At 57.9% G+C, this 23678-nt stretch overlaps 1 protein-coding gene across 1 annotated transcript; it reads right to left on the bottom strand.

Moving 5' to 3' along the window:
- Positions 1-11485: 11485 nt before the first annotated feature.
- On the bottom strand, positions 11486-12940 carry LOC116438781 (zinc finger protein with KRAB and SCAN domains 8-like). Its single transcript, XM_032097781.1, has 2 exons — positions 12426-12940; positions 11486-12240 (listed from the first exon to the last, which is right to left on the bottom strand). The coding sequence occupies exons 1-2, from the start codon at positions 12565-12567 to the stop codon at positions 11486-11488; spliced, it is 897 nt and encodes a 298-aa protein (XP_031953672.1). The 5' UTR covers positions 12568-12940.
- Between the last annotated feature and the right edge of the window lie 10738 nt (positions 12941-23678).

Below are 23678 nucleotides of genomic sequence, written 5' to 3'. Positions count from 1 at the left end.
CAGGTGGCAGTCACGGCCTGGAGCATGGCTGCTCCCGGGGGACACCCTGGGGCAGGAGGCTGCTGGAGCTTCATTCCCCACACACTGCAGCTCCTTGTCATGAGGTGCTCGGAGTGATTCTAAAGGCTGTTCCCACCAGGCAGTTCTCTGGCTTAGAGCTGTTGAGCTGTCAGCGGGAATGCAAAGGCCAAGCTCGTGAGCCTTTTGTCCTGGTGCCTTTAGTGTGTGGGCAGTCCCTGGTGCCGTTGTCTTTGGATCCTGACTCTGGCAGAGGGAAGGCTTAGCATGGTGCCTAGAGCTGAGAAGGAAAGTGCCCAGAGCAGCGTGTGTGCTGCTGGTTTGAGGGCTGCAGTTGAAGTTGTAGGCAGCAAGAGCTTTCTCAGCTGGCCCTTTGCTGAGCTCTGCTTTTGCCAGGTGGCTTCAAGTTGGTGGCCGGACTCTGCGAGAAGGAAAAGATTTGTTAGGGCAAAGGAGTTCATCTTGCTCTTGGAGTGTGGGTGCAAAGAAGAGTCTGCACTTGCAAGGGGAAGAGTAGGGAAATCTTTTTGGCCTGACACCGTTGATTTGAGAGCAGGGAAGTTTCCAAGTTGCCTCTGCCCTTGGGGTGCTTTCGAGCTGGGCTCGCAGTGATTCCTTCTTCTGCAAGTCGGCAGCTCTATCGGGTGCTTGTTTCCATGAGCGCTGACAGTGCCCAGGAAAAAGCCAAGCGCTCCGCTGGCGTGGCCCCAGTCGTGTGCGAGCAGTCGGTGGAAGAGCTCGGCTGTGCATCCTGCCTCTTGGAGACATAAAGGAACGGGATCCTGCATGGAGCAGGCAAGGAGGAGGAGGAGGAATCGTTTTGCTGTTGGCTGTGCAGTTTCTAGGCTGCAAAAGGAAAGGCAATTCCAGCACGGCCTCTTTCTTTAGAACCTTTTCTGTGCCATCAGCTGCTCAGCATGGAACTCACACTCTCTGAAATGCATCCAAATCCCTGAAGAGATGCTTTTTCTCTCAAGCTCAGTGGACCATCTTACCCTCTCATTTTTGCATATCCCCCTTCCAAACATCCAGCAGCTGCTTGTCAAGAAAAAGTCCTAGAACAAAACGCCAGTGCTGGCTTTCATAGCCCCTTTGCTGTCTAGCAACTAGAGGAAACAAGCTAGCGATAGGCACTTTCTTTCTCAACTCCATCTAGCGCATCCTTCTCGCAAGGTGGCACAGTCCTTGGAGGAAGTGAAGCATCTCCAGCTGCAGTTCAGACTGAGACATGTGCCAGGAAAGGAAACATTTGCTGACCTTCCCTCTTCCCTGTGCAACATGATTCTCGCAGCCCAGTCACTCTCGCACACTTTTGGGATCCCTGAGTCCAAGCACCTAAAGCTCACACAGACAGACGTGTCAGGAAGGAAAACGTTCCAAAAGCACCCCCTTCTCTTATCAGCATAGAAATTGTGCACAACACGCTGCGGCACTGAACCTTCCTTCTCAGATAGACATGCCATCACACTTTTCACTCTTGCAGCTCGGTGGAAAAGGTCCACCAGCTGCTCCCGCAATAGCAAAAGGTTCTAGAAGTGAAAGCCACTTCTGGGCTGCACCTTCTCCTTGCCGCATGTAAGCCACACCAAACTCACTGATGCACTCTGTCCTCCCCTTCTCAAACGAGTACACGGGGGCCATCAGGACACACCTGTGTCCCAGCAGCTGCGTGCCCAGCCGGGACCAGGAGCAGGGCTGGGGCTGCTCCCAAAGTTCCCCCGCCCCAATGACACAGCCGGACATGGGCTGAGGGGGGGCTGCATCAGGCTTTCTTGTCCACCTGCATGCCAGGAGGGAGCACAAAATCTACCTGCATTCTCTGCAGCATGCCATCCTGGAGCAGAGCCATTCCCAAAGGAAGCCGTGAGCCCGTGACAAGCCAGTGCCGCAGTGGCATCCTAGCAGCACCTGTGGAAGCCGGGAGAGAGGAGCCCAGCTGGAGCAGGTTCCTGCCAGCATTAAGCATCCCGTGGCTTCCCACCAGGGTCTCCTTGCTTCCAAAAGGCCCCACAGTGTCACTGTGGCCCCTCGGTTCCACCAGGTTCCACAGCGTCACTGTGGTGCCCAGGCTTCCGTCAGCTTCCCTAGCATCCCCACGGTCTGCAGGGCTCCCCGAGCTTCTGTGGTGTCACACTGGAGCCAGGGTTCCATCAAGTTTCATAGCGTCCCCACGGTCTCCAGGGCTCCCCGAGCTTCTGTGGTGTCACAGTGGAGCCAGGGTTCCATCAAGTTTCATAGCGTCCCCACGGTCTGCAGGGCTCCCCGAGCTTCTGTGGTGTCACACTGGAGCCAGGGTTCCATCAGGTTTCATAGCGTCCCCACGGTCTCCAGGGCTCCCTGAGCTTCTGTGCTGGTGTCACACTGGAGCCAGGGTTCCGTGTAGTTGCCCAGCATCACAAAGGCTCTCCTGGGAGCCACGGGTCACAAAGCACCGTGGGTTCTGGGCAGCCCCGCTGTGTCACAATGGCCGCTGGCTTCCAGGAGCCCCTGCAGTGTCCCAGTGGGCCCGTGGCTTTAGGAGTGGGTGGCTGGCAGTTGGTGCCCCGCCAGCGGATGGGGGAGAAGCAGCAGGGACAGCGTGCGGACAGTGCCATGGCCACTTTTGTGGCCACTCGTGTCTCTGTCACAGCTGACTCTATGATGTCATACAGCCACCCTGGGATGTCACAACCCACTCTGTGATGTCACAGCCTTTTCTGGGATGGCCCTGCCCCCTCTGTGATGTCACACCAATACCCTGTGATGTCACAGCCCACTCTGTGATGTCTCACAGCCCCTTTCTGACATCACAGCTGCTCTGTGGGTCTGTGACACAGGCACAGAGGTGTTACCAAAACTTCAGTGAAACAAAACCTCCTCAGCACCAGCGCAGCACGAAGCAGCAGCATTCTTTATTGGGCCGGATGCACGAGGGGAGAGCCCCTCCCAAAGTCGTGTGCGCCGAGTTCAGGAATGTTCCTGTTTGCAGACTGTGTTTCACAGACACATTCCCAGATTGTCCCACAAGAAACACACACACGATCATCATTGCCCCAAAATCATTGCAGATTTCCCCCACCCCTTTGCACATCCCTTTTTCTGCCCTGGGGGTCTCTTTGGGGGTCCCTGGTGGTCGCTGACCCCAAAGCCAGCCCTGGCTGCCCGGTGAACTGGTGAAAGTTGGCACACCTGGGCTGGTTGCTGCCTACAGAATCAGCCTTGTGCGGTTCCATGGACAGTGGCTTTTGGAGAAGAAGCATTGTATGAACCCACCAGGTGCAAACGGTTTTTCATCTGGCAAATTTCCCCCCCTTGGAGGGTTGGGAAGCTTCTCTTCCCTTCAAGCCTTCAGAAGCCTCACTCTGCTCCTTTACTCACATCCCATGAGTTCCTCAGCTGCTTTCACAACCATGTTCTTTACACAGCTCAAAGCAAGTGTCATAAGCACAAGTATTGCTGTGATCCCAGTTAGACTTTGCAAAAGTGAGGCCAACCATCAGTCAGGGAAAATCCAAGACCTCTAAATATTTTATCCAAACAGTTACTGTCTAACCTTCCCCTTAATTCCCTGCTGGATGCAGCAACCGATTTTATCCTCTCTACCTGATCATCCAATCCAGCATCACATTTGGAATGTGCACACAACAAGTGTTGCTGTTTCGGTTCTGTTTCGGCAGCTCTGATGTCAGGAAGGAGCTGTGTGACATCACAGAGTGGGCTGTGACATCACAGGGTATCGGTGTGACATCACAGAGAGGGCTGGGCCATCCCAGAATAGGCTGTGACATCACAGAGTGGGTTGTGACATCCCAGGGTGGCTGTGTGACATCCCAGGGGGTTGGATGCCATGGCAACCCTCAGCAGTTCCAGTGCCCTTGGAAACCCCCCCAGGACCCATTGCTGCAGTCAGGCTCCGTGGCCACTTGCCCGCAGAGCTGTGGCTGCCCTCGGCTGCCATGGCAGCCCTCAGGACAGAGCGGTGCCGGGGCTGGTGCCAGCTACAATTGCAGTGACACTCGCTGATGCCCTCAGGTGCCACGGCAGCGGCCACAGGGACCCGTTCCTCACTTTGGTGCCACGGACACCAACGCTTGGCCCCGCTGCCATGGGCATTGGCACAGTCACCTGCACTCAGGGCCCGTGGCCGGGCACTGCTGCCATGGACACGGGCACGGAGCCCTGGGCCACAGGCGGCTGCTGTGGCCACCAGCCCAAGGTCCCGTGGCCAGGGCCGAGGCCATGGAAAGGAACCCGTGGAGCCGTGATGATGCTGGGTGGCCATGGGGTGCTGCTGTGGGCTGGGCCAGAGGGAATTTCCTTGCCAGCCCTTTCTCTGGGGCTGTGTTTGGCTCTGTGCTGAGCACAGCGTTGCTCACACTGAGATGGTTTTGTTCTTGCTGAGCTTGCACAGAGCCAAGGCCTTTCCTGCCCCTCGTCCGGCCACGCTGGGGAGGGGCTGGGGGTGCGGGGCAGCTTGGCAGGGGTCACAGCCAGGACAGGTGACCCCAACTGACCCCAGGCATATCCCAGACCACAGGACATCATGGCCAGAGTATAAAGTGGGGGGAACAAGGAGGAAGGGAGGACATTTGGAGTGAGGGTTTTTGTCTTCCCAGGTAACACTCAGGCAGGATGGGGCCCTGTTTTGCTGGTGGGCAGCGTCAGCACCAAAGACACAGACACCAACTGAAGGAATTGTGTAATTTATAGAATGCAGATCTGCAAAAAGTCACAGAAGCATAAGCTCAGCAAAGCACATAATCATTAGCAAAGAATCACAGCAGAAGCAGCTCAGCAATGCCCCCAGTCATCCCTGCCAAAGATTGCCTGCAGTGATTAACCAAGATCCAGCCCCAGTTGCCCTCAGACTTTACCATCACCCAGAGCCACCCATCAGCTGGGGGAAGCTGTCCCAGCCAAGGACTGGAGAGCCACTCCCGGACACTGGGAATTCCTGCAGCTGCCTCCAGCCACAGCTGAGGCTCCAACCCCGCTGGGAGAGGGCCCAGCTTTGACAGTGCTGGAGAAACAAACTGACAGCACTTCCAGTGCGGGAACATCTGCTTTCATCCTCCTCTTGGCTTCCTCCTAAGCCTGGCCAGGGCTCAAGGAGGAGCCAAGGCAGCTGACTTTGACCATACAGCCCCAAACAAGGCCAGATGTGGGATTTCATGGCCCTGTCCCAGCTGCCCGCAGTGCCCAGGCCGTGCTGGCCGTGCTCAGAGCTGGGCCCAAAGCTGCCCAGCATTGCTGCCTTTGGGAGCAGAGCAGGAGGGCAGGACATGTGCCCAGCCTGCAGCCAGCCATGGCACAGCCACCTCCTCCGCAGCTGCCCAGAGCCCAAAAGCAGCTTGGCAGCCACTGCAGAATTCCCTGCAGCCGCCCCAGCAAAGGGGGAACCTTTGGTGCCCGGCCAGGCCGTGCCATGCCCAGCTCTGGCAGCATCCTCCTGGCTCTGGACTCACCTGCACACTGGGCGTGGAGCGTGTCTTTGGAGAAGGTGCCACAATCAAAGGCCATCATCTTCAGCTGCCGCTGGCCAGCTCCAGATAGAGGTTGTTGGCCTTGAGCTCGTCCTTGGTGTCTCCAGCAGCAGCAGCCCCACCTGCTACAGCTTCTCCAGGGGCTCCTTCTCCTTCCCTGGGGCCACACCAGGCTCTCAGGGTTCTGCCCAGGGCCCCAGCCATCTGTGAACCAGACAAGCAAAACCAGGGGGGATGGTGGCCACCAGTGCTTGCCAGAGCAGGCCTCCAGCTCAGCTGCAGCCCAAGAGCTGCGTGTTCCCTTCTGATGCTCCCTGCTCACAGCTACAGGCAGGACAAAAGAGTCTGCTTTGCTTTGCCACTGATTGCCAAGAGATGGGTGGGGCTGTTCCCTGCCAGGCCCCTGGATCACACTGTGCCCGTGGCTCTCTGCCATCCTCTAGGGCACATGAACACCCTGCAGCCAAGGCTCACTGAAGAGCTCTTCCAAGGACGGCCTGGCCAAGGGCTGCATGGACAAGCACCTCTTCAGAACATCCTGGCACTCTGGGCACAGAAAGCAGAAACCACCAGGCAGCTGCAGAAGGATCCCGCCCGCTTTGCCCCCCGTTCCCGTGCCCAGGCCATGCTGGCTGTGCCCAGAGCTGTGCCTAAACTTGCCCACGCATTCTGTGCTTTGGAGGGCAGCAGGAGAGCAGGACATGTGCCACCTGCCCGGAGCTGCCAGAGCAGGATGCTCCTGAGCCCGCTGCTGCCTCCCAGCACTGCTATTCCCCCTGTGCCGCAGAGATGAGGGATCCACACAAAAGGAACCAGACCAGGAGCCGACACTTTCATTGCCTGCCAGAAATGGGTCTCATTTTGCTCTGCATTCCTTTCCTAGCAGGTGTTATCTATTAAATACAAGAGAAAAAAGAAAAGAACCAGAAAAAGTATGAGAGATGAAAACAAAACCCAAATGTGGAGTGAAAAGTCTTCAGCAACTTTGGATTCAGAGGGAATTGATATTTTTGAAAAGAGAACTCAGTTATTTACCTTTTTTCTTGTTTCATTCAGTACTTACATTGTTTTCACTCCTTCCTTCCTTCCTTCCGAATTCCTTCCTTCCTTCCGAATTCCTTCCTTCCTTCCGAATTCCTTCCTTCCTTCCTTCCTTCCTTCCGAATTCCTTCCTTCCTTCCGAATTCCTTCCGAATTCCTTCCTTCCTTCCGAATTCCTTCCTTCCTTCCTTCCTTCCTTCCTTCCTTCCTTCCTTCCTTCCTTCCTTCCTTCCTTCTTTCCTTCCTTCCTTCCTTCCTTCCTTCCTTCCTTCCTTCCTTCCTTCCTTCCTTCCTTCCTTCCTTCCTTCCTTCCTTCCCTCCTTCCTTCCTTCCCTCCTTCCTTCCCTCCTTCCTTCCTTCCTTCCTTCCTGCCTTCCAAATTCCTTCCTTCCTTCCTTCCGAATTCCTTCCTTCCGAATTCCTTCCTTCCGAATTCCTTCCGAATTCCTTCCTTCCGAATTCCTTCCGAATTCCTTCCTTCCTTCCTTCCTTCCTTCCTTCCTTCCTTCCTTCCTTCCTTCCTTCCTTCCTTCCTTCCTTCCTTCCTTCCTTCCTTCCTTCCTTCCTTCCTCCCTTCCTCCCTTCCTCCCTTCCTCCCTCCCTCCCTCCCTCCCTTCCTCCCTTCCTCCCTCCCTTCCTCCCTTCCTCCCTTCCTCCCTTCCTCCCTTCCTTCCTTCCTCTCTTCCTCCCTTCCTCCCTCCCTCCCTCCCTCCCTTCCTCCCTTCCTCCCTCCCTTCCTCCCTTCCTCCCTTCCGAATTCCTTCCGAATTCCTTCCTTCCGAATTCCTTCCAAATTCCTTCCTTCCTTCCTTCCTTCCTTCCTTCCTTCCTTCCGAATTCCTTCCGAATTCCTTCCGAATTCCTTCCTTCCGAATTCCTTCCGAATTCCTTCCTTCCGAATTCCTTCCGAATTCCTTCCTTCCTTCCGAATTCCTTCCTTCCTTCCTTCCTTCCTTCCTTCCTTCCTTCCTTCCGAATTCCTTCCTTCCTTCCTCCCTTCCTTCCTTCCTCCCTTCCTCCCATCCTCCCATCCTCCCTTCCTCCATTCCCCACTTCTCACCCCACTTAAGGGATGCAAAGCAGCAGGATCCCCTGACACTTGGGGTCCCCTCACCCTCCCAAAATGTGTGGACATCACCTCAGCACCCCAAATTGCAGGGGGTTTACGGCACCTTCCCCAAATTCACTACAACCTCCCAGAAGCCACTTAGAGGCCCCAAAATTGTCAAAAAGTAGCAGGAGCCTCCCCAAAAGCGGCTCCTGCTTTCCCTCTATGGAGTGTCCCAGTCCAAGTGCCCAAACCACCCCATCCCTCCCAAACTTCATCCCACCCCCACAATGCAATCCCAACCCTGTCCCACCCCACCCCATCCCTACCTGACTCCATCCCATCCCATCCCATCCCATCCCATCCCATCCCATCCCATCCCACCCCTCCTGGACACCAATTCCCCTTCTGTGCTTCCTGACTCCCCACAGCCGGGCCTTGGGGCTGACGGATCGAGCCATTTGGGGCTGCCATCGACACATTGGGGCTGGCATTGAGTTGATTGGAGGCACCCGCTCAATCCCTCCATCCCAAATGGGAGCTTGGAACCTCTCCTGAGCCCTTGCTGTGCCCATGGGCTCACCTCAAGTCCCAGAATGAGAGCCAGGGCCCCACAGCCCATTCAGAACCTCTCAACATTGCCAGAAACAGCAGCATCCTTCCCAAAATGGGCTCCCCACATCCCTGACAATAGGTCCCCCTTCCAAGTACCAGAGCCCCCCTCTCAGAACCCCTCCCAAAGCATTAGGGGACCCCAAAACTGCCTCAGGAACGGGACATAGCCTGACATCCCTTCAGGAATGTGGGATACCCCAGAACCCACTGAGGAACGGGGTCCCCCCGGCCTCATCATGCGCAGCCTTCAGCTGTCTCAGGCAGAGCCCATCCCGCCCTCAGCAGCCCCAGCCCAGCCCAGCCCAGCCCTCGTGGGCAGGAAGCCCCAATGGCCGAGCCGGCCTGGGACACTTGCAGGGATGCGGGGGCAGCCGCAGCTTCTGGGGCCAGCCTGTGCCAGGCCCTGAGCGCCCTGCCAGGGAACCATTGCTGCCCCACATCCCATCTCAGCCTGCTCTCGGGCAGCGGGAAGCCGTTCCCTGGGGCCCAGCCCCGCAGGCCCTTGGCAAGAATCTCTCTCAGCCAGCAATTGCTGCTCCTCCCTGCTGCGGGGCCCAAGCTGCAAGGTGATTTTCTGCCGCTGGCCCCGGCCCAGCCCCGAGCCAGGGCCAGGACCTTGCCCTGGAGCTCTGCGGGTGCTGCGTTTGTGCGGCCGCAGCGCAGCGGCCGCAGCTCGGAGCTGCCCTTTGTGTCCCCGCCGGCAGCTGGCAGAGCTGGCGGGGCCGGGCCAGGACCGGGCCAGCCCCGGCCTTCCCGGCTCTGGGACACAGCAGCGGCAGCCCCAGCCTTCCAGCCCTGCACACGCTCCCACACAAGCCTCCAGAGCCGCGGCCACGCAACGCAACTGACCGGCCGCTGACCCCCCAGCCTGGCCTGATGGCCATTCCTCTGCCCACACCTCGGCCAAGCTCCCCTTGGCCACCTCCTGAGCCACAGTGCCACAGACAAGTGGCACATACAGGTACAGAGCTCTGCCCAGAGCTGGCAGGGAACGTTCATTAAGCATAAAAACCACCAAGAAAAAGAGAACTGCCCCCAGCAGAGCTGTTCCCTCCTGCAGTAGTTACACCTGCACACCCACAGCGCCTGAGACTGCAAGCAATGAGCATTCCCTGGGCACATGTGCAGCCCAAGCAGCTCGAGGACAGCCTTGCAGCAGGACTGCTCTCAGCTGAGCCAAAAAGGCCCCTCTGGCAGCTGCAGGGCCATTGCAAAGGGCAAGGGCCAGAGCCTGGGCCCACGGCGGAGGAAAGGGCTCTGAATTCCCCTGCCCTGGCACCTCAACCCTGTTCCCAGGGTGCTTCCCACACCTCTGGATTCCTCTGCAGGACTGCGGAAAGCTGAGAGGCAGCTCTGGCTTCTCCACTTTTCATGTGCTAAAGCTGCCTGGCAGAAGAAATGGAGGGACAGCTCTGGTGGCACAATCCCTCCCGGCCCAGGGCACAGCGCTGGGAAGGTCTTTCCGTGCCGAGGCTTTGCTGCAGCCAAGGAAAGCTCCTGGCTCAGGGTCACCTTTCCTGCTGGGCCAGACCCCCCGAGTGGCCCAGCAGCAGCAGAGAATTCCAGCACAGCCCCGGCACAGGCAGGGCGGCCCTGGGCGGGCTGCAGGAGCCGGCAGCGCCTGAGCTCAGAGCAGCTGAGCCCGGGGGCTCTTGGCCAAGGCCGAGGCCCAGCGAGCATTTCTCAGGTCGCAGGGCAGCCTGGAAAGGTGCTGGGGGGCATAATTCACCCCCCAGTGCGGTCCCAGTGGCTCCCAGGATTTCCATGTCCGTGGTCCCAGCGCTGCTCCCAGCCCTGATCCGTGGGGATGGGAATGTCCCGCTCCCTTCCTGGGGCAGGCTCACACCTGAGCCAGGTGTGCAGGGCAGGACCTTGCCCTGAGCCCAAGCCCTGTCCCCCCTGCAGGATGTGCTTCCCATCGGCCTCTTCCTCCTGCGGCCCCAAGCCCAGCTTGGTGCTGAACAAAGGGCGCTGGGCCGGGGTCATCCCCCGGCGGGGGCTGCGCACCCCCTCTGCCCCCTCCCCAAATTCCCTCCCGGGGCAGCAGGGGCTGGCTCAGGAGCACTGTGGGCAGGGAAAAGGAGGTGACACCGGGATGGGGGGGTCACACACGCTCTGGGGGGACACACACAGCCCCTGGGGACCCCCCCCTCACCTTCTCCTGCAGTGCCAGGACGATGAACCCCAACATGGAGCCCCTGACCTCCAGCAGCATCTTGGGGTGTGGGGTCTGGTGGCAGCTTTGGGGATCTGGGGGAGAGGTCACAACTGCCCTAAAACCCCCTCCCAGCCCCACAGCCATTCCCAGACCCCTCAAACCACCCCACCGCTCCCAGCCAGGACTCCTCCAACCACTCCCTGCAATAGAAATGGCCCCAAAAGCCACAAAATTCCCTTTCCATCTCCCCCAACACCCACCCAAATTCTCTCCAAGCCACACAGCCCTGCCAGCACCCCCGAACTCCCTCACAGACTGCCCCAAAAGCCCCCCAAACTCCGTCCCAGCACCGTAAGTGGCTCCAAGGGCCACAAAAGCCCCTCCCAGTCCCCCAAGGAGCACCCAGACCCCCTCCCACCTCCCACGGCACCGACCAGGACAGGCTGGGGGACAGGAACATCCACAGCCCAGAGCAGCTTGGGCACTTCAGCAGCGATTTGGGCACTTTGGAGGTCACACCCCAAAGGGGGAGACCCAGGCCAGGGACTGGGACAAACAACCGGAATTCCTGGAGAACAGACGGGCTCAGGTGGACACGTTCTGCCAGCACAATTGTGAGATTGTGGCCCCAATCTGCCTGGCTTCACAGCCCCGTAACACTCAGATCCTCCCAAATATTCCCCTGAACCCCAAATTCACCCCCAAATTGCAGGAAAATGGTGCCGCTTTAGATCTCTTTCTTTCTCTGATTTCTTTATTTTTACCCCAATTTTTGCTGTTTCAATGGGATTAACATAGAAATTACATAGGCTGCAAAAGACCTCCAAGATGACATAGGGTGGCTTGATGCCACCAGAGGAAACATTTGGAGAGAGTAGATGAAATTTTTTAGGGTGTAAAAGTAAAAAATCAGCTCCTCCCAATCAATTTCCAATGTTGATCTGAGTCCTGATGGATGTTCCTGCCCCTGCATTCACCCAGGTGCCTACAGGGATCCAGGAGAACGTGGAGAGCACCAGCCTGGGGTCTTCCCAACCTGGATCACAGGGAATGTGGGTCACCAGGGCTCTGCCAAATGTGGGTCCTCTGATGGGGGATGGAGTTGGAGCAGAGGACAAAGCTCTTCCCACAGTCGGGCTTCCCTTAGCGGTGCCTCCGTTGGTGTCTGATCAAGCTAGAGCTCTGTGAGAAGCTCTTCCCACACTGGGGACACTCGTAGGGCCTCTCCCTGGTGTGGATGCGCCGGTGCCTGACGAGGTCAGAGTTGTACCTGAAGCCCTTCCTGCATTTGGGGCAGCGGAAGGGCTTCTCCTCTGTGTGAATCCACTGGTGCACGAGGAGATGGGAGCTGGTCTGAAACCTCTTCCCACACTCGGAACACTCGTAGGGCCTCTCCCCAGTGTGGGTGAGCCGGTGGACGATCAGGTGGGAGCTGCAGTTGAAGCTCTTCCCACATTCCCCACACTCCCAGGGCCTCTCCCCAGTGTGGATCATCTGGTGGCGGATCAGGTTGGAGCTGTCTCTGAAGCTCTTCCCACATTCCCCACACTCGTAGGGCCTCTCCCCAGTGTGGATCCTCTGGTGGACGATCAGGTCAGAGCTGTACCTGAAGCTCTTCCCACATTCCCCACACTTGTGGGGCTTCTCCCCATTGTGAAGCTGCTCATGAACCACGAGCTCTGACCTCTGGCTGCATCTCCAGACGCCTTCCCAGCACAGGGTGGGTCTTTCCTCCTCAGAGCACCCTGGGCTGCATTTGCAGCCCCTCCTCCTGCGGGATCTCCGGGGCTTTTCCTCCCCATTGGATTCCTGTGCCGTGGAGCCGCTCAGAACGGCCTCTTCCACCAGGTTCTGCCATGGGGATTTGTCCTCCCTGGGCTCCGTGCTCAGCTCCTTGTCTGGGGAGGAAGGACAAGGAGAGGATGGGATTTGCCTCCGTGCTACAGGGAAGGGGAAGGAGATCCCCCCAGTCCGTCCCCGGCAGGACGGCGTCGGCAGCGGGGTTGTCCTGCAGCCGGGGGCGATGCTGGGCTGGGAGATGGAGCAGGAGAGAGGGGGAAAGGGGCACTGACTTCCTCCTCACCTGCCTGGGGTTCCCAGGGCATCTTCCTCTTCCTCGCAGCCTCCTCCTCCATCCGGCCAAGGGTTGGGAATGGGAAATCCTGTTTTGGGGAGAAACAAGGGATGAGCACATTGAGTTTGAAGGTCCTTCTGCCCAAGTCCATCTCTAGAAGTCACTGGGCACTGTGTGTCCATAAAAATCTGCTCTGAAAAAGCCTCCCAGGAGTTCCCTGTCTCTGGTCTCTCCCCTTTGGTGTTTGGGGGTTCCCCCCTGTCCCAGCTGCTGGGGGTCCCTCTTTTATTGGGGTCCCCCTCTCTACTTGGTCTCCACCCTCCCCAGGCTGCTGGGAGTCCAGGAATCCAAAAGCTCCCCCCTTTGGTCTTCCCACTTAGGGATGCTGGGGGTTATGGGATCCCCAGGTCCCTTCTCCCCTTATTCTCTGCTTCGGGGTGCAGGGGGTCCAAGGAGTCCCCCCTCCCCCTCTCCAGGCTGTTGAGGGTCCCGCGAATGGTGGCGCTCCCCCCTCTCTGGGCTCCCCCCTTTGGGGTTCTGGGGGTCACAGGGGTTCGCTCCTCCAGACTGCCGGGGCTCCCCTGCTCCCGGTACTGCCCCTCTCTGCTCGTCCCACTCTGGGGGTCCCGAGGTTCCCCCTCCGGCTCTCCCAAGGGGTCCCGCAGCCCCCTGGCTCCGGGCTGGAGGTGGCCGTGCCTGACCCGGGCAGACCCAACCCCCACCACGGGGCGGACCCCACATCCCCCTGCCCGCTGCCAGGGCTCTGCTGGCACCGCCACCGGGACCCCCAGAAACACCTCCTGGGGACCCCCAATGTCCTCACAAGGGGCATTTTCTGCTCAGCTTTGGAGTTCTTCTTTCTCCAAACATCCCCCCCAAAAAAACCCAACCCAGGGAACCCCCCCGGGATATCTGGGCCGAGCTCCCCCTCCCCGGGCACCTGCGGGATGGGGGGCGATGATCCCACAGGTGGGAGGCTGTGAATTCAGGGAGCGCTCGACCTCATGTGGGGAGTGACTGGGTCTGAACTGGGGGCAACTGGGTTCAACTGGAACCACGCTGGAAGATAATGGGAGCAGCTGTGCCCATGCTGGGGTCATACTGGGATCCTACTGGAACTGACTGGGATGATACTGGGAGTATCCGAGAGTGACTGTGATCATACTGGAATCAGACTGCGAGGGACTGGAAAGGTGCTGGACATGACTGGAACCATACTGGAGGTGACTGGGAGCAACAGAGACCATGCTGGGAGCAAATGGGATTGTATTTGGAGGAACTTGGAGTGACTGGATTCATACTGGGAGCAACTGGGCCCACACGGGGAGTGACAGGGAGGCACTCTGGGCATGACTGGAATAATACTGGGAGTACCTGGGAGTGACTGGGGCCATACTGGGGGTGACTGTAACCATGCTGGGGGTGACTGGGTGCAGCTGGGATCATACTGGGAGTGACTGGAAGCAACTGGGATCATACTGGCATTGAGAGGGAGCAGTTGGGATCACATTTGGGGACACTGGGACCATACTGGAAGTGACTGGAACCATACTGGCAGTGACTACAGGTCCTACTGGGATCATCCTGGGAGCCACTGGGATTACAGCAGGTGTGAATGGAACCTGACTGGGGGTTACTGGGAGCTGCTGGGCCCATGCTGGGAGGAAAATGTGGACACATTGGGAGTAACTGGGATCAACTGGAAGGTACTGGAACCACACTGAGGGGACTGAGACCACAACTGGGATCATACTGGGAGCAACTGGGACTACACTTTGGGAAACTGACAGAGACTGGGATCATGCTGGAAGACCCTGGAAGTAATTGGGAAAGACTGGGATCATTCTGCGGTAACTGGAACCTTACTGGGGCAACTGGGAGTGCCTGGGAATGACTATAAGCATGCTGAGGGCAACTGGGATATACTGGGAGTGTCTGTAACCATACTGGGGGTGACTGGAACCACACTGGGAACAGCTGGGATCATGCTGGGGGGAAATGGGACCATGCTGGGGGCACCTGGGAGCAACTGGATCTATGCTGGGGGAAACTGGGCATGAAGGGGACTATTCTAGGGGCAACTGGGATCATACTGGGAGGAACTGGGAACAACTGGAACTATGCTGGGGGCAACTGGGATCATGCCGGAATCACAGTGGGTCCATACTGGGTGAGACTGGGATCATACTGAGGGTGACTGGAATCATACTGGGATTGAGTGGGAGTGGCTGTGAGCAACTGGAATCGTGCTGAAAGCAGCTGGGAAGAAGTGGGAGTGACTGGGAGCATGCTGGGGGTGACTGGGATATACTGGGAGAGACAGGGAGTCACGGGGATCATACTGGAGGCTATTGGGCTCATGCTGGCATTGACAGGGAGCAACTGGGATCACCCTGGGGGCCACTGGCATCATACTGGGAGTGACTGGGATCATCCTGGGATTATAGTGGGTGTCAGTGGGGGTTACTGGGAGCGACCAGGCCCATGCTGAGAGCCTACTGGGGATGCACTGGGAGGAACTGGGAATGATAGGACGCATGCTGGTGACAACTGGGATGTACTGGCAGTGACTGGGATAAATCTGGGGGCAACTGATCCATGCTGAGGTAACTGGGAGTGCCTGCGAATGACGACAAGAATGGTCAGGGCAACTGGGATATACTGGGAGTGCCTGAGACCATGCGGGTGGTGACTGGGACCACACTGGGTGTGACTGGGAATGTGCTGGGGAAAACTGGGACCACACTGGGGGCAACTGGGAGCAATTGTGAGTGACTGGGGCCCTGCTGGGAGAGACTGGTATCATAGTGGGAGTGACTGGGACTATGCTGGGGCAACTGGGAGAACTGGGAACACACTGGGCAAAAGTGGGAAGAAATGGGAGCAACTGAGACTGTGCTGGGGGCAAATTGCACCATAATGGGGAGTGACTGGGTTCATACTGGGACTGATGAGGAAACTGGAACCACTCGGGGAGGGAACTGGGCTCATACTGGAGCAGCCCTTTCCCAGCCCCGGGACCCCCGAGCCCCTTTCCCGGCCCCGGGACCCCCGAGCCCCTTTCCCGGCCGTGCCGCCCCTGCAGCCCCCAGACCCCCCCGCCGGGGTCCCGCCAATCCCAGGGGTCCCCCCTCTCGGGGTCCCCGCTTTGGCTTCTGGGGCTCTCCTCTCTCCGGGGTCCCGCTTAGGGAAGCCGCGCCTCTCCCGGGGCTCCCCAAAACCGGTGTCCCCCCGCCGCCGCCGGCCCCGCGCCGTCCCCACGGGGCCCCGGCAGAGCTCGGAGGGCCCGGCCCGGGAAGCCCAACCCCCACCGCGGGGGGACCCGCATCCCCCCGCCCCCGCCGGGGCTCTGCCGCCACCGCCACCCCCAAAAACACCTCCCGGGACCCCCGATATCCGCCCCAGGGGCATCTGCGGCTCGCCTTCGGAGTCCCGCAAGCTCCAAACATCGCGCCGCCCGCCCTGACAGAGAGCATGAAACAGCGAGTCCCAAATCGATTTCCTGGGAGCTCCAAATATCCCTCCCCCCTCCAAAAACACCGCCCGGCATGTTTGGGCCGAGCTCCCCCTCCCCGGGCACCTGCGGGATGCGGGGCGGGCGATGCTCCCGGCCCGAGCGGCTGCGGATCCAGAGAGCGCTGCCCGCACGTGGAGCCTCCTCCGCCTGCTCCAGCTGCTCCTTCTTCCCCCCGTGCCTCCTCTTCCTCCTCCTCTGTCCCGCCTCCTCCTCCTCCTGCCCTTGCTCCGTGCCTGCGGCCGCGGCCCGGGAGCTCTCGGGGCAGCGGGGCCGGGCCGGGCCACGATGGGAAAGGGCTGGGTCATCCCAGAGCGAGCTGGGGCAGCGGAGCTTTGGGGCAACAACGGGAAAGGGGTGCGAGAGGGGGGATCCGGGGAGGTGGGACAGCGGGAAAGGGCTTCCAGTGGGGTCCCCCAGTTAAGCCCAGCACCCCAAACCCCGTCCCAGCCCTCCCCGTTCCCTCCCCAGCCCCGGCTGAGTGCGGGGCTCAGCGCAGGACCCGTCGCCGTTCGGGGCTCCCCCGAGTGCAGCAAACGGGAGAGTGCCCCCCGGGTGAATTTTTGGGGTTCGCTCTACCATCGGCGCTTTAAGATGCCCCGGTAAAGTCGGTTCCCACTGTAACTCCCGTTAAAAGGGCAACACCACTCCCGTTGATTCCGGCAGCGGAGCCCCGGGGGGGGGGGGGTGGTGGTTTGTGGGTCCCGGCAGGGTTTGGGGCTCCTGGGAGGGTTTGTGGGTCCCGGGAGGGTTTGGGGGTCCCGGCAGGGTTTGTGGGTCCCGGGAGGGTTTGGGGGTACCTGGGTGGTGGCGATGATGGCGATGGGGACCCCGTGCTGGGTGTGAACATTCGCGAGGGGCTCCTGCGGTGTTTTGTAGATCCCGGGGGTTTTGTGGGTCCCGGTGGTTTTGGAGGGTTCCCGAGGGGGGTTTTCACTGGTCCCAAAGTGGGGGTTTGGGTGATCCCGGGGGGAAGATTTGGAGGTCCCAAGGCTGTTTTGGGGTCCCTGCTGGTGATGGAGATGGGGACCCCGTGCCAGGTATAAACCTTCTCAAGGGGGTCCGGGGGGTCTTGGGAGGTCCCGTGGGAATTTTGGTGTCCTGAGAGGGTTTTGGGGGGTCTGTATGGGGCTTTGCGGTCCTGGGGAGTTTTTGGAGAGTCCCGGGCATATTTTCGGGGTCCCAGGAGAGGTTGGGGTTCCCCGGGGGGGTGTTGGGGATTCCCAGGAGGTTTTGGGGTACCTGGGCGATGCCGGTGACAGAGCTGGGGACCCCGTGCCGGGTATGAACCTTCTCGCTGCGCACGGGCAGCGTCAGCGTGTTCAGGGAGATCCTGGGGGTCCGGGGGGTTCACCCCAAATCCCGGGGGACCCCAAATGCTGAGGGACCCCTGAACTCCCCTCACCGCTGGATCTGCTGCAGGCAGGGGAGCACCAGCACTCGGCCCCCACCCCCCACTCTGACGGGGGGGCTGCAGAAGAAATCTGGGGGGCACAGACGGGTGAATGGGAACACCTGGGACCATGGTGGGATCATAGTGGGATCATACTGGTAGTGACTGGGAGCCCCAGGGCCCATGCTGGGAGTGACCTGGGCCCCACCCCGGGTGGAGCTGGGGGAACTGGCCCAGCCGGGGCTCAGGGTTGTTCTCCCCCAGGGCTGCCCTGGGTCCTGCTGCCACCCCCGGCCCCAGAGAGCCGAGGGACAGGGGACAGCCGAGGGACAGGGGACAGCCAGGGAACACGGCCTGGCCCAGGGACACTGTGCTCCAGCACTCTGGGCTGTTGTGCCCGGGGCGTTGCCCTTGGGCTCCCAGGACAGGCAGAGGGGGCTGAATCCCCTCCAGGAGCTGTTGTTGGCTCGAAGCTTTGGTGTTGGACATTCCCGCGGAGCGTCCCTGCCCTGCGCCTCTGTCCCTGCAGGCTGCCCTCATCCCCCCGGCTGCCCCACCTGGCTGGCCCCTTCCTTTGCTGGCAGCTCTGCGTCCTGCCTGCCTCTGCCTGGGCACACAAAGCCTTGGGCTGCTCCAGACTCCTTCTGGGGGACGTGTTGCACCCCAGCCCTGCCTGGGAGGGAAATTCCTTTCTCCTGGTGTCCACTCTGGGCCTCCCCAGCTGCCCTGTCACAAAGGCCCCTCGGTTCTTTGGGGCCAGCAGTGCCACAGTGGCCCCTTGGTTCCATGGAACGCCACAGGGTCACAATGGTCCCCTTGGTGCCACCAGCCCTGCAGGGTCACAACGGCCCCTGGGTTCCACGAGGCCACGCAGGGTCACAGTGGTCTCCAGAGGAAGGGCAGCACCGAGCCCCAGGGTTTCAGGGGCAGATGAGACACAGCCACCAGAGGCCAAGGCCAGCCACATCTGTCTGTCCTGGCAGGTTTGTCTGGGAGCAGCCCTTGGATATTGGGAATTCAGGAGGTGGAATCTCAATTTTGGCCATGGGCACCTTGTTGAGAAGGATGGGTTTATTCCACATGAAAGAAAAGCACAAAGTCCAAGAGTTTTGGAAGAAGATGAGAGGTGGCCACCATGGGCGAGAGCAGCCAGACCTGTCTCTCATGGCAGCTTTTGTCTGGCAGCAATCCTTGGACAGACAGAATTTGGGAGGTAGAATCTCAGTTTTGGCCATGGGAGCCTGGACAAGAAGGACGGTTCTCTTCCTTAGGAAGGAAAGCACAGAGCCCCAGGAGCCCCAGGGCTCCTGAGCCAGCCCCTGCTGCCCCGGGAGGGAATTTGGGGAGGGGGCAGAGGGGGTGCGCAGCCCCCGCCGGGGGATGACCCCGGCCCAGCGCCCTTCGTTCAGCACCGAGCTGGGCTTGGGGCCGCAGGAGGAAGAGGCCGATGGGAAGCAGATCCTGCAGGGGGGACAGGGCTTGGGCTCAGGGCAAGGTCCTGCCCTGCACACCTGGCTCAGGTGTGAGCCTGCCCCGGGAAGGGAGCGGGACATTCCCATCCCCACGGATCAGGGCTGGGAGCAGCGCTGGGAGCACGGACATGGAAATCCTGGGAGCCACTGGGACCGCACTGGGGGGTGAATTATCCCCCCCAGCACCTTTCCAGGCCGCCCTGCGAGCTGAGAAATGCTCGCTGGGCCTCGGCCTTGGCCAAGAGCCCCCGGGCTCAGCTGCTCTGAGCTCAGGCGCTGCCGGCTCCCGCAGCCCGCCCAGGGCCGCCCTGCCCGTGCCGGGGCTGTGCTGGAATTCTCTGCTGCTGCTGCTGGGCCACTCGGGGGGTCTGGCCCAGCAGGAAAGGTGACCCTGAGCCAGGAGCTTTCCTTGGCCGCAGCAAAGCCTCGGCACGGAAAGACCTTCCCAGCGCTGTGCCCTGGGCCGGGAGGGATTGTGCCACCAGAGCTGTCCCTCCATTTCTTCTGCCAGGCAGCTTTAGCACATGAAAAGTGGAGAAGCCAGAGCTGCCTCTCAGCTTTCCGCAGTCCTGCAGAGGAATCCAGAGGTGTGGGAAGCAGCCTGGGAACAGGGTTGAGGTGCCAGGGCAGGGGAATTCAGAGCCCTTTCCTCCCGCGTGGGCCCAGGCTCTGGCCCTTGCCCTTTGCAATGGCCCTGCAGCTGCCAGAGGGGCCTTTTTGGCTCAGCTGAGAGCAGTCCTGCTGCAAGGCTGTCCTCGAGCTGCTTGGGCTGCACATGTGCCCAGGGAATGCTCATTGCTTGCAGTCTCAGGCGCTGTGGGTGTGCAGGTGTAACTACTGCAGGAGGGAACAGCTCTGCTGGGGGCAGTTCTCTTTTTCTTGGTGGTTTTTCTGTTGAATGAACGTTCCCTGCCAGCTCTGGGCAGAGCTCTGTAGCTGTATGTGCCACTTGTCTGTGGCACTGTGGCTCAGGAGGTGGCCAAGGGGAGCTTGGCCGAGGTGTGGGCAGAGGAATGGCCATCAGGCCAGGCTGGGGGGTCAGCGGCCGGTCAGTTGCGTTGCGTGGCCGCGGCTCTGGAGGCTTGTGTGGGAGCGTGTGCAGGGCTGGAAGGCTGGGGCTGCCGCCGCTGTGTCCCAGAGCCGGGAAGGCCGGGGCTGGCCCGGCCCTGGCCCGGCCCCGCCAGCTGTGCCAGCTGCCGGCGGGGACACAAAGGGCAGCTCCGAGCTGCGGCCGCTGCGCTGCGGCCGCACAAAGGCAGCGCCCGCAGAGCTGCAGGGCAAGGTGCTGGCCCTGGCTCGGGGCTGGGCCGGGGCCAGCGGCAGAAAATCAACTTGCAGCTTGGGCCCCGCAGCAGGGAGGAGCAGCAATTGCTGGCTGAGAGAGACTCTTGCCAAGGGCCTGCGGGGCCGGGCCCCAGGGAACGGCTTCCCGCTGCCCGAGGGCAGGCTGAGATGGGATGTGGGGCAGCAATGGTTCCCTGGCAGGGCGCTCAGGGCCTGGCACAGGCTGGCCCCAGAAGCTGCGGCTGCCCCCGCATCCCTGCAAGTGTCCCAGGCCGGCTCGGCCATTGGGGCTTCCTGCCCACGAGGGCTGGGCTGGGCTGGGCTGGGGCTGCTGAGGGCGGGATGGGCTCTGCCTGAGACAGCTGAAGGCTGCGCATGATGAGGCCGGGGGGACCCCGTTGCTCAGTGGGTTCTGGGGTATCCCACATTCCTGAAGGGATGTCAGGGTATGTCCCGTTCCTGAGGCAGTTTTGGGGTCCCCCCAATGCTTCGGGAGGGGTTGTGAGAGGGGGGCTCTGGTACTTGGAAGGGGGACCTATTGTCAGGGATGCGGGGAGCCCATTTTGGGAAGGATGCTGCTGTTTCTGGCAATGTTGAGAGGTTCTGAATGGGCTGTGGGGCCCTGGCTCTCATTTTGGGACTTGAGGTGAGCCCATGGGCACAGCAAGGGCTGAGGAGAGGTTCCAAGCTCCCATTTGGGATGGAGGGATTGAGCGGGTGCCTCCAATAAACTCAATGCCAGCCCCAATGTGTCGATGGCAGCCCCAAATGGCTCGATCCGTCAGCCCCAAGGCCCGGCTGTGGGGAGTCAGGAAGCACAGAAGGGGAATTGGTGTCCAGGAGGGGTGGGATGGGATGGGGTGGGGTGGGCTGGGATGGGATGGGATGGGGGTGGCATCGTGGGGGTTGGATGAAGTTTGGGAGGGATGGGCTGGTTTGAGCACTTGGAGTGGGGGACTCAAGGGAGGGAAAGCAGGAGCTGCTTTTGGGGAGGCTCCTGCTGCTTTTTCGCAGGTTTGGGGCCTCTAAGTGGCTTCTGGGAGGTTGCAGTGAATTTGGGGAAGGTGCCGTAAACCCCCCGCAATTTGGGGGGCTCAGGAGAAGTCCCCACATTTTGGGAGGGTGAAGGGACCCCAAGTGTTAGGGGATCCTGCTGCTTTGCATCTCTTTAATGGGGTGAGAAGCGGCTTATGAGGGAGGGAGGGAGGGAGGGAGGGAGGGAGGGAGGGAGGGAGGGAGGGAGGGAGGGAGGGAGGAAGGAAGGAAGGAAGGAAGGAAGGAAGGAAGGAAGGAAGGAAGGAAGGAAGGAAGGAAGGAAGGAAGGAAGGAAGGAAGGAAGGAAGGAAGGAAGGAAGGAAGGAAGGAAGGAAGGAAGGAAGGAAGGAAGGAAGGAAGGAAGGAAGGAAGGAAGGAAGGAAGGAAGGAAGGTAGGAGGAAAAGTAAAATAGAAGAAAGAAAGAAAAAGTAAGAAAGAAAGAAAAAGAAAGAAAGAAGAAAGAGAAAGAAAGAAAGCAACAAGAAATAAAAAAAAAAGAAAGAAAACACATTAAAAATGAAGAAGGAAGCGAGCAAAATATAATAAAATGAAAGAAAGAAAGAAAAGAAGAAAGGAAGAAAATCAAAAGACAGCTATAAAAAAGAAAATGAAAGTGAATAAAAAAGAAAAGAAAAAGAAAGAAAGCAAGAATAACATGAAACCAACAAGAACAGAATTATTAAAAAAGAGAGCAAAATCATTAAACAATGAAGCAAGCAAGCAAAATGATAATAAAAATGAAAGAAAGAAAAGGGGAAAGAAAGAAAGAAAGAGAGAAAGAAAAGAAAGAGAAAGAAAAATCAACAAGAAAATGAAAAAAGTGAAGAAAAAAGAAGAAAGAAACAAAGAAATAATCACAGAAAGCAAGAGTACATAACATGAAATCAACAGGAAAATAAAAGAAAAAGAAAAAAAAAGAAGAAAGAAAGAAGCAAGGAAGAAAGAAAAAAAGAACAGAAAGAAAGACACAAGAATAAAACAAAAGAAGAAAAGAAAGAAAGCAAAAAGAGAAAGAAGGAAGACAGAAAACAACAAAAAAAATTAAAAGAAAGAAAAAAGGTAGAAGAATGAAGAAAGAAAGCTGAAAGAAATCAACACGAAAATTTAAAAAGCAAAGAAAAGTAAAAGATAAAAGAAAGAAAGACTCAATAATGTCAGACCAAGAAGAAAACTGGAAAAAAAAGAAATGAAGAAGAAAGCAGTAAGAAACAATAAAAAAAACCCAAGAAAAAAATTCAAAAATGAAGACAGAAAGAAAGAAAGAAAGAAGCAAAAATATAATAAAAATGAAAGAAGGAAAGGAAGAAAAAAAAAAAGACGGAAAACATGAAACCAACAAGAAAATAAATGTTAAGAAAAGTCAAAAAATGAAGAAAGAATGAAACAAGGAAGAAAGAAAATGACAGAAAGACATGAGAAAAAATAAAAGTACGAGAGAACCAAAGAAAGCAAAAAAAAAAAGAAAGACGAAAGACAGAAAGCAACAAAAAAGAAAGAAAAAGAAAAAAGGTAAAAAAATGAAGGAAAGAAAAGAGAAGGAAAGAAAACCAAAAGAGATCAACAAGAAAATTTAAAAAGTGAAGAAAAAGAGAAGAAAGAAGAAAGAAAGGCTAAGGAATGTGAAACAAAAAACTTGTTAAAAAAGAGGAAAGAAAGAACCAAAGAAGAAAGAAAAAAAAAAAGAAAGACAAGAAAAAATAAAAGAAAAAAAGAAAGAAGAAAAACAGCAAGAAAAAAAAATAGGAAAAAGAAAGAAAAAAGATCAAAGATTGAAGAAAGAAAGAAAGCAACAAAAAAATAGGAAAAAGAAAGAAAAAAGATGAAAGATTGAAGAAAGAAAGAAAGCTAAAAGAAATCAAGGAGAAAATGAAACCCTTGTGCCACTGCGGGACCTTGTGCAGCCAAGGAGAGCATTGTGAGAGTGCGGGGCCAGGGAACCAAGGCACCATTGGGACCTTGTGGGGCCTCCTGGACTCAAGGGACCATTGCCACACTGTGGGGCCTCCTGGAATGAAGGGTCCATGGTGCCACTGCAGAGCCAAGGACACCATGGTTACACTGCGGGGCCCATGGAACCAAGGCACCATTGGGACACCCCGTGGCCTCATCCTCTGGAATTCCAACACATCTGAGGGATGGCAGCACCTGCAGGCAGCACGGAAGGATTCTGGGGAGAGCCTTTGATCCCTGCTCCAAAGGAAATCAGAGAAAGAGCCCTGCTCAGATCAAGGCACCTTTTCCTTTTCCTTTCCCTTTTCCTTTTCCTTTCCCTTTCCCTTTTCCTTTTCCCTTTTCCTTTTCCTTTTCCTTTTCCCTTTCCTTACCTGGTGTAAACTGTTGACCTGCCTGTAAGGTGCAGCAAAAGCTTTGCAGGGTTTGGTTCAAGGTCCCCAAGGTTGGAACAGGGAAGTGTTCGAGTCCCTTCTAAGAGAAGGCTTGGAGTCTTTGTGCCATGACTGCCTGGCATCCATGGAACAAGTGTGTTCTGGCAGACTCTGGGACCTCGAGAGCAATCCCATGCAGGAGCCAGCACTGGCCCTGCACCCTGGTGGGAGCAGCGTGG

This window comes from Corvus moneduloides, unplaced genomic scaffold, assembly GCF_009650955.1.
Source record: "Corvus moneduloides isolate bCorMon1 unplaced genomic scaffold, bCorMon1.pri scaffold_114_arrow_ctg1, whole genome shotgun sequence".
Lineage (NCBI taxonomy): Eukaryota > Metazoa > Chordata > Aves > Passeriformes > Corvidae > Corvus > Corvus moneduloides.
The sequence above is the reverse complement of the archived record's forward strand: the minus strand, read 5'-3'. Positions and strand labels throughout refer to the sequence as shown.

Coding starts and splice junctions, on each gene's coding strand:
- LOC116438781 (XM_032097781.1), bottom strand. CDS start 12,567: ATGGACTTGGGCAGAAGGACCTTCAAACTCAATGTGCTCATCCCTTGT. Junction 12,241..12,425: donor GCCCTGGGAACCCCAGGCAG/GTGAGGAGGAAG, acceptor CTTCCTCCCCAG/ACAAGGAGCTGAGCACGGAG.